Source organism: Lucilia sericata, unplaced genomic scaffold, assembly GCF_015586225.1.
Source record: "Lucilia sericata isolate MDLA Ls3-8-SP2 unplaced genomic scaffold, ASM1558622v1 Contig000868F_arrow, whole genome shotgun sequence".
Classification (NCBI taxonomy): Eukaryota; Metazoa; Arthropoda; class Insecta; order Diptera; family Calliphoridae; genus Lucilia; species Lucilia sericata.
Genome location: NW_023994859.1, coordinates 197,264 through 207,708, shown reverse-complemented (window position 1 = coordinate 207,708; position 10,445 = coordinate 197,264). Strand labels below are relative to the sequence as shown.

Sequence of the window (10,445 nt, the reverse complement as noted above, 5' to 3'; positions counted from 1 at the left end):
GTTTAAGGGTTACAACATCTGTACAATCACCTCATTATCTTCTCTTTGTAGTATAGTACGATATAACATTAAGGAGTCACCTTATATCCGGTAGGGTAAGCAAACATTCGTTAATACCTGTAGAAACACTATAGTTTTTTCATTGCACACGCAACTTAATCAAGTTTCAGGAATGAAGGCACACAAACACTCGAGAGTTTTATATTATTTTTTCTGGTTTCTACTTCATTAAACATTTTCTTAGAAATATGGATGTTTTTGTATTCATTATAAGTTGAAGATTAAAAAATATAGCTTAAATTAATCTAAAAATTCCGAAATGTTATATTTCAAACACTCTTACTCACCCATTATGTGCAACTTATAATTGATCCTGTAAATAAAAGGCTTTTTAATTAAATGTTTTTTTCTCAAATTTTATTTAAAATTTTTACAAAATTTCTTTGCACTTGTGGTAGTAAGAAGTTGTTGATTTTTTTTTTAATTTTTAATGACATCAAGTAGTTTTTTTTTTTTGTAACGTCAGTCTTAATTTATTTAATTTTTTAAATTTTATTTATTTACATTTATATCAACAACTTAATTAAAAATTAACTTAAAATAAATTATTATTTAATTTAACTAAACTACTAAAATATACAACTCAATATGAGTCAATAATAATTTTCTTATTTGTTATTACTAACGCCATTTTGTTTTTTTTTTTTGAAATAAACGTTTTAAAATTTGTTTTGGATTGAAAATTTTCTTAATGATTTATAGCGATTTTGAAATCTTGTCTTAAATTAAGCTGGCTTAAATAATGGCACAGTATGGTACATTCATTTTTATAAATTTTAGCTTTCAAAGTGGCTCAAATTACACCGTTCCTAGGACTTTTCAAAATATTCAAAATTTTAAAAATTTTCGAAAATTTTTATTTTAAAAAAATTTAGTTCAAATTTGAGTTTTTTTATTTCTAAAACTTTTTTAATATAAAGTTCCAAAATGTTATAGGAAACGGTGTAGTTGGTTTGCTTTTGTTTCTTAAAAAATTACAGGAATTGAAGAGAAATCGATAGATATTTATTCTGTGAAATATTTTGTTGGTAAAAGGGATATATTTGTTTGAAATTTTGGAAAATTTTCAAAAAGAATCTCTTGCGAACTTATCAAAGATTCTCAGTTTTTCCCGTTATAATTGATTTTTCGGAATTTATGTATATTTTCTACTGCCAGGGATGAATATATTTGGTAATTTCGTTTCTAAAAGATCTACTGAATATAGTTTCTTCTTTAGTTATATGAAATGCTATTTCGAGAAGTTGCTCCGATATGGACTTAGGAAGTTCTTAAACGTTTACTCTCAGTTTGAACTCATTTCATAAAAAACTTTGATAAAATCTTCATTTGGATCCACATTTAATAGAGAAACAATCCAGAGCCCATTATTGAGATCGAATAGCATTGCAGTATAACTACAGAATCTGAATTTGAGGTCGCTCCGATATGGACTTAGGAAGTTTTAAAACGTTTACTTTCAGTTTGAACCCATTTTATAGAAACTTTGATAAAGTTTTTATTTGGATCCACATTTAATAAAGAAACAATCTAGACCCCATTATTGAGATCGATTAGTATAACCACGGAATCGGAAACATGGAGGTCTGACAATGAATTAAGCTATTAACAGATATAAATATTAAATATCGTTGGAATTTAGTTTGAGAAACTGGATCCGTTAAGGATTTCAAAAGTTTAAAGATTTTCTTTTTTAGATCCAATAACTATTGATAGATCTTTAGATTAAAACAACATATTGATTCATTTTATATTAAATATTATTCTATGTTTCGACATAAATGGAAAATGCTCATTGTATTACAACAGAATCTGGGGACCTATAGGCCTGAAAGTGAAATTTAGGTTAATTTTAGGCATGTATGTGGACCTTATAAAGATCTAATTCCTTTGAAATATTTCCCTTTAACATGAATATCTCGTCCACAATTTCGTTGGGGGCCTGAAGGGTTTAATTTTGTCTATTCTTTCTCAAATTTCGAAACATTCTCTAAAGTTTTCTTACTAGTGTTTATAAAAAACCGACTTTTGGAAAAACCGGTTTTTCGGTTAACCGAAAATTGACCATTTCTAAAAAACCGGTTTGTCGGTTAACCGAGTACAAAAAAACCGGTTAAACCGGTTAACCAAAAATGTTTGGAAATCTTTAAAATATTATAATATTTAGTTGAAAAATTTCATTTTGCGAAATATTATGAATTACTTAATAAGATATTTGCACTTTTTAGTATAAATATGTACATTAATATATCATAAGAAAGCAAACTTATACAGATCTGAAGTTATTATTGATTCGTCAGGTATATGGAAGTTGCCATAGGAGGAATAAATTGACCTTTGAATATATAATGCATCTATATCAATAAAAAATTTTATGTCCAACACTAGTATAAATAGTGTTCAGGCTCGAGACGATTCATCGGGAACGGAAGTAGACGACGACTGTCTCGACATAGACATTGAGCCACTGCTTTAATTGTGACCACCCTCCGCTCACTACGCCTGTGGTTGTTCAAATTACTGTGAATGACACACAGGTGTCAGTACTTACTTCCTGATAATCAACCTAAGCGCCATTACAGTTTGTGAAAAACCCCAGCAGCATAAATTCTCGGACAGCGACAATTACCCTTATGTTTCGATAAATAAAATCCGTTTTGAGAACGTTTGACAAACTTCTCGATTTTTGTTATACTCACGCAGTAAACAAGGAAGTGCATTTTATAATCAACGTTATTTATTCGTCTTAATAAGTAACAAATTTCTTCATATAATGGTTGGAATTTGTTTAAATACTTAATTTTTTATTATTTTTTTGTCTGAATTTGTAAATCTCCATTTTATATGCATAGTATATGTTTAACATTTCCTAACATTTGTTTAACAATCTCAACTATCCAAAATTTTTAAAAATCACAATAAAAAATCAAAGAAAACATACAATTTTGTACTAAAAATTAGATTTTTTTGAAATCGGTTAACCGAGACTTAAAAACCGGATAACCCGGTTAACCGAAAACCAATGTTTTAAAAAAACCGGTTTGCGAAAAACCGAAATATGCAATAAAAACCGGTTCTTCGGTTAACCGGTTAACCGGTTTATAAACACTATTTCTTACACACAAAAACCTTAGTTTTCTGTAAAAAGACAATTTCTATAACGATCCAAAAAAATATTCAAGTAAAAAATTTCACTTTAACGAAAATTTCTCTAAATATTTCTTCTGATCTATCAAAATCTCGCAAAGACTTGGTAAATTTTATAATTTCCTAATATTAAATGACTCTTTTCCGTTGATACTTTCTTTCGCACTAACTAAAATTTTTCATCATCAATATTGGAACGATAGTTATTTAAAGCATTCGAATTACGTTTAAGCGTGCCAGTCTCGCAGTCATTATAGGTTTTCGCCAATACTTTGGGCGTATGATTGTGAGCGATATTATTGCGATTTAGAGTGCCGGTTTTGAAATTTTTCGAAGTAGGCGAAGAGCACATGTTAAAGCTCGATTGTCGTTTAACTTTGGGACGGACATCATAGATCTGTAAGTATAAGAAACCGTTAGGAATAAGTAAATTACAATTTTTTTACACAGTTTAAAGAAAAACTTACATCTTTGGTGGGTAAACTAGAATACTGATTGGGATATGAATCGTAAGCAGTGGGTGAGGGTGTATTGTTTTTCATAAGCGTTACTGGTGGTGAATAACGTCGTCGCGTCATCCAGAATGTCATGAATATGGTTAGAACATATAGTAAAATCACTATAGAGATGATGGAAATCAAAGTGGAAGTAGAAGCCATTTGTGTACCTGGAATAATGATCAAATACAAAATAAATAAAATGTTTCTTTTTGTTGTCACGCGAATTAAACTCACCTTCACATTCGCCTGGCACACAAGCAGTTTTCTCGAATTCTTCACCGCGACATTCGGTTACACTGGGCTCTTCTACCAGACATTTGCGATGTCTAAAACGTATACCATCTTTAGTGCAATCCGACCATTCTGACCAACTACTCCAACCGATGAAATCTGTAATGAAAACAAAATTGTTGAACATTTTCTTTAGATGACTCAGTTAAACTTCTCTCACCTTCACAGGGTTTCATTTCACATTTTTCCTCATCTATCGAACGTCCATGACACATTTTCTCATGACCACCCAAACACTTGCGTGTTCTACGCTTTAAACCTACACCACAGGTTACCGAACAGGGCGACCAATCTGTCCAACAACTCCATTCATGGGAGGATATTACTTCATTGAAACTCGTAGGTGTTTCAGGACAAGCATGCATATTACACGCCCTACTTTGTACGTGTTTACCACGATGTTTGCCATTGCTGTCATAGGCTGCTCTATGTTGTACACCACCTCCACAGGTTACATTACAGGGACCCCATTCACCATGTTCGGCTTCATCTAAAATATTAGCCTCATTATGACGATGACAAACTCCATCACGACAAATGCGATTCTCCGTCTTGGCCAAGGAAATATGCATGGATCCGGCATCTGGAGTGCTGGCTCGGCACACAAAACGAAAACGTTTCTCCATTAGCACCGTGGAACCTTCACTTTCATCTGTTTTATTTTGTTGTATCAACCAGGGAGTCCAGCCACTGAGCTTACGTACCTCCGGGCAAGATTGCATGTTACAATCTTCGTAATCTATATTACAGCCAGGACATTCCATGCCACCATTTTGTGGACTAGGATCATTGCATTCGCGACGACGTATACGAAAACCACCACCACAGAAAGCACTGCATTCACTCCATTCTCCCCAAGGACCCCAACCACCATCAATGGCCACAGGTTTAGGAGCCGGACAGGGTGGCAAATGACTGCAATACATTTCAGCTCTTTCCTGACCCACACAAGTACGACCACCGAAAGCAGGCTTTGGATTGCCACAATAACGTCTTTTCGTTTTAACCGCTATACCGCAGGTCTGACTACATGCCGACCAAGCCGACCATTCCGTCCAGCCACCATGCACGGTACAATTGCTTACCTCGGTATTAATACCGCGACATTCATTGCCACCATTTTGTGGTCTAGGATTATTACACTCCCTTGTTCTGCACATACAATCACCATCACTTTCACCGTGTTTCGAACACTTAAACCAATCTGACCAGGTGGACCAGGCTCCATCAACAGCTGCTGTTAAGACAGGACATTTTAATTCCTCTGCCTGTAGCCAATATTTAGTCATTTGTTCTCCCAAATATTGGGCCGTACATTTTTCCACCAATTCATTCCAACCACAATAAGGATCCATGGCATTTAAGCAGGAAGCCTTGGTAACATGACGACTACAATGTTGAGCTGGTATGCGTGTTAAAGACTGCTCCGAACCCACATATAAAGAATCGGTTACTTTCAAATATTCCATTTTCAATATGCTAGCATCTTCTTCTGTTCTCCAAACTTCCACGAGGCAAGTTTGGGCCGGTGTTGTTTCTGTCTCATGTTTCAGCGATAATTTCTTGATCATATGTTTATCGGTATTGATGAATAAAACATTAACCTTTTCGGTTTTAGTGTGTAACACGTCTAAGGCGATTTGAGAAAATCTTTCCAATTTGCTAAAATATAATGGTTTTTGTGTCAATGGTTGTACGGCACGATCCATTAGCTGATATTTGGAAGACTCTAGGAAATGTTTGGAACGTGTATTTGCCGAGGGTATTTGACATTTAAATTGACTGTTGTGTTTGGAATTAACAGGTCTCCAGGCATTATCGACATGTTCCTGATGTTTAAAAGGACCATCGAAAGCTTCATTAATAGAGGTGAGATTGTAGGCGCACACGGCGGAACCATGGATGCTATTGCTGTAAGAGAATAAAAAGAAGAATAGGATAGATAAGTATATGGTAATTTAAACATTTATTAATCCCCCAATAATACTTACTCGGGAGTTGTGAATGTGGCGTATAAAACATTTTCCGCATCTGAATAAGTCATGCCTTGAATTTCATCAAAATAGAATGGATATTCACCAGGTAATGAACAATTTAGGCGTGCTTTTAAAAACGAAGTCCAATTATCTCTCAAAATCTGATCGCCTCCAGCATCGTTTTTGCAAACACGAGCAATACGAGAATAAATGACCTTTTAAAAGCAAAACAAAATAATTAATTAGAAAAGGCGGAACAGGTTATCAGTTAAAAACTTCAAGTTCAAGTCTAGTCTATAGTCTAGTCTATAGTCTAGTCTATAGTCTAGTCTATAGTCTAGTCTATAGTCTAGTCTATAGTCTAGTCTATAGTCTAGTCTATAGTCTAGTCTATAGTCTAGTCTATAGTCTAGTCTATAGTCTAGTCTATAGTCTAGTCTATAGTCTAGTCTATAGTCTAGTCTATAGTCTAGTCTATAGTCTAGTCTATAGTCTAGTCTATAGTCTAGTCTATAGTCTAGTCTATAGTCTAGTCTATAGTCTAGTCTATAGTCTAGTCTATAGTCTAGTCTATAGTCTAGTCTATAGTCTAGTCTATAGTCTAGTCTATAGTCTAGTCTATAGTCTAGTCTATAGTCTAGTCTATAGTCTAGTCTATAGTCTAGTCTATAGTCTAGTCTATAGTCTAGTCTATAGTCTAGTCTATAGTCTAGTCTATAGTCTAGTCTATAGTCTAGTCTATAGTCTAGTCTATAGTCTAGTCTATAGTCTAGTCTATAGTCTAGTCTATAGTCTAGTCTATAGTCTAGTCTATAGTCTAGTCTATAGTCTAGTCTATAGTCTAGTCTATAGTCTAGTCTATAGTCTAGTCTATAGTCTAGTCTATAGTCTAGTCTATAGTCTAGTCTATAGTCTAGTCTATAGTCTAGTCTATAGTCTAGTCTATAGTCTAGTCTATAGTCTAGTCTATAGTCTAGTCTATAGTCTAGTCTATAGTCTAGTCTATAGTCTAGTCTATAGTCTAGTCTATAGTCTAGTCTATAGTCTAGTCTATAGTCTAGTCTATAGTCTAGTCTGTAGTCTAGTCTATAGCCTAGTCTATAGTCTGATCTGTAGGCAAGAGCTTAGTCTATAGCTTAGTCTATAGTCTAGTCTATAGCCTGGTCTATAGTGCAGTCTGTAGTATATAGTTTTTATATGATACTTACCTTGCCACAGTTCATGTACTCCACAGCTGGTTCCCGGAACAAAAAATAAACAAATTCGCCAGCCTCAAAACTACCCACAAACTGGGGATTATTTAGCCAATCATTGTTATACTGTTTGGTTCTAATAACTTTATGATAATTGGGCTAAAAGAGAGAAGAAAAGAGAAAAAATTTTATGATTTAAAAAAAAATTATAAAATAATTTGTTTTTGACGCAGACTAACTTACCACATTCTGTTGAATATCAGATTTTAAAATTGCCGCATCACTACCCGAAAAATCGGTAGTGGTGCCCACAAACATTTTGTCATCTTTAGTCATTAGACTGGTGATATTCGATTTGGGATTAAAGGGGCATTTACCCACACCACTGTCATAACCAGTGACTGTTAGATTTTCCATCTGAAAATAAGAATTTTGAAAATATTTTTTTTTTTTTAATTTAAATAATGAAATGCTAGTTTATGTTTATGATTATGATTATAACTTATTATAGTTAATAACAATATGCAGTATACTATTATTATTATTGTGATTTAAGTAATAACTTCTATTTACAATTAATTCTCAAATGTTTTAAGGCAACATTAAACACAGAAAACAAAAAAAACTGAAAATAATAAATAACAAGTTGTTAATTGCAAAATCTTTGTATTTTCGGTTTTGTTATTTGATTGTTAGTTGTTGTGTTCTGTGTTGGTTTCTGGTTGTATTATGTTTTAATAGTTGTTACTGTTGTTGGCTGTTTTTAAGCTCCGACTTACCTGGCGCCATGTACAATTCGGATTGAAGGCATACGTCCCACACGCGTACAATAGATTCTCACCATAAGTTTGCAAAACGCGCACATAATTACGACACATTTGCTCTGATTGGCCTTTTGCCTGACACATTGCGATTTGTGCTGCTGTTGCCTCCCAATTGGCACGTTCAAGCAACTCCAAATCGAAGGACATCCGATATAAAATATCTCTGCAAAAAGAAGAAAAATAACAAGAAATTCTTTAGTTGATATATAATTTAGACAAGATATAGTTTTGAAATTGATAAAGATAAACTTTAACGAAGGCGTACGATATATGGCTTAAAGGCTTAGATAAAACGAGATTAAATTAGACATGGATTATACAAAATCTTAAGAAAAAGCAACAGCTTGGTTTTGGAAACTACCCCAAGTAGTTAGCAATATCAAGACCCCAAACTCATCTCGATGTTGGGATACAGGACATGTCACCCCAAATGTATATTCATAGTTTCTTAGATAAGCTTCTCTTTAAATCATACCCCTCAACCTTCAATTCCTACTTGGCACTCCAAAGCCTGCACCACTGTTCATTCTTATTACTACAATTTTCACCGATTTATAAGCAAACGTTTGATATATTTTTTTTTCGGTTTTATTATTTAATTACACCCAAAACGAAATGATAAAAGCAAAAATCTTATAAAAACGTTCATTGAACTGCAAGGCAAACAGGTACATTAAACGCCCATCAACAATCAACGAACAAGCCACAACTGGACAACCGACAACAACAGCAACAAACAAAAGTAAACATTCATTCATTTATTCAATCTTAAAACTCAACTAGTAAATAGATACAATTGCAATTTCTGCCCATTATTACCCAAGAAACATAAAGATACTTTTGCCCGAATGAATGCCAGTGAATAGAAAAAAACATGAAAACATTTTTCATTTTTAAACCCACAACTTTGACTGGAGGAAAAATATAATATCTCAAAACACACATAAATCGGTATATGTATGGTGGTCACATGTTACTTTTAATTAGGGTTTTAACAACGAGAATTTTGGGGACATAGAACAAAGGAATTTTCCCAATTTTTTAGAAACCGATTTCCGGAATTCTAAAACACAATTCCTATTAAATTGTATTTTTGTAAATCTTGGACTTAACGAACTAAGACGGAAATCAGTCCTACACCTGGGTTACCATGATCATAGTTTCAGTGTTGTAGACATTTAGCAGGGAGATCGTAGAGGAGGTCCCCACCAGAGACTCTGGTAACAAGCGAACCACAGTCGTAACTAACTACTAACTACTACTAACTAACTAACTAACTAACTAACTAACTAACTAACTAACTAACTAACTAACTACTAACTAACTAACTAACTAACTAACTAACTAACTAACTAACTAACTAACTAACTAACTAACTACTAACTAACTAACTAACTAACTACTAACTAACTAACTAACTAACTAACTAACTAACTAACTAACTAACTACTAACTAACTAACTAACTAACTAACTAACTAACTAACTAACTAACTAACTAACTAACTAACTAACTAACTAACTACTAACTAACTAACTACTAACTAACTAACTAACTAACTAACTAACTAACTAACTAACTAACTAACTAACTAACTACTAACTAACTAACTAACTAACTAACTAACTAACTAACTACTAACTAACTAACTACTAACTAACTACTAACTAACTAACTAACTAACTAACTACTAACTAACTAACTAACTAACTACTAACTAACTAACTACTAACTAACTAACTAACTAAACTAACTACTAACTAACTAACTAACTACTAACTAACTAACTAACTACTAACTAACTAACTAACTACTAACTACTAACTAACTAACTAACTAACTAACTAACTAACTAACTACTAACTAACTAACTAACTAACTAACTAACTAACTAACTACTAACTAACTAACTACTAACTAACTAACTAACTAACTACTAACTAACTAACTAACTAACTAACTAACTACTAACTAACTAACTAACTAACTAACTAACTAACTACTAACTAACTAACTAACTAACTAACTACTAACTAACTAACTAACTAACTACTACTAACTACTAACTAACTAACTAACTAACTACTAACTAACTAACTACTAACTAACTACTAACTACTACTACTACTAACTAACTAACTAACTAACACTAACTAACTACTACTAACTAACTAACTAACTAACTAACTAACTAACTAACTAACTAACTAACTACTAACTAACTAACTAACTAACTAACTACTAACTAACTAACTAACTAACTAACTAACTAACTAACTAACTACTAACTACTACTAAAACTAACTACTAACTACTAACTAACTAACTAACTAACTAACTAACACTAACTAACTACTAACTAACTACTAACTAACTAACTAAACTAACTAACTAACTAACTACTAACTAACTACTAACACTAACTACTACTAACTAACTAACTAACTAACTAAC

At 32.7% G+C, this 10,445-nt stretch overlaps 1 protein-coding gene across 1 annotated transcript in view; it reads right to left on the bottom strand.

Moving 5' to 3' along the window:
• Positions 1-3,047: 3,047 nt before the first annotated feature.
• LOC119608673 (semaphorin-5A-like) overlaps positions 3,048-10,445 on the bottom strand; it is a 45,529-nt gene continuing 38,131 nt past the window's right edge. Inside the window, exons 4-11 of the mRNA XM_037963178.1 lie at positions 7,947-8,154; positions 7,411-7,584; positions 7,183-7,326; positions 5,990-6,189; positions 4,159-5,909; positions 3,942-4,097; positions 3,675-3,874; positions 3,048-3,604 (exon numbers count right to left, since the gene is read on the bottom strand). Of these exons, the coding sequence (XP_037819106.1) occupies positions 3,377-3,604; positions 3,675-3,874; positions 3,942-4,097; positions 4,159-5,909; positions 5,990-6,189; positions 7,183-7,326; positions 7,411-7,584; positions 7,947-8,154 (3,061 nt within the window). The 3' untranslated portion in view covers positions 3,048-3,376. The remainder of the gene's footprint in view (positions 3,605-3,674; positions 3,875-3,941; positions 4,098-4,158; positions 5,910-5,989; positions 6,190-7,182; positions 7,327-7,410; positions 7,585-7,946; positions 8,155-10,445) is intronic.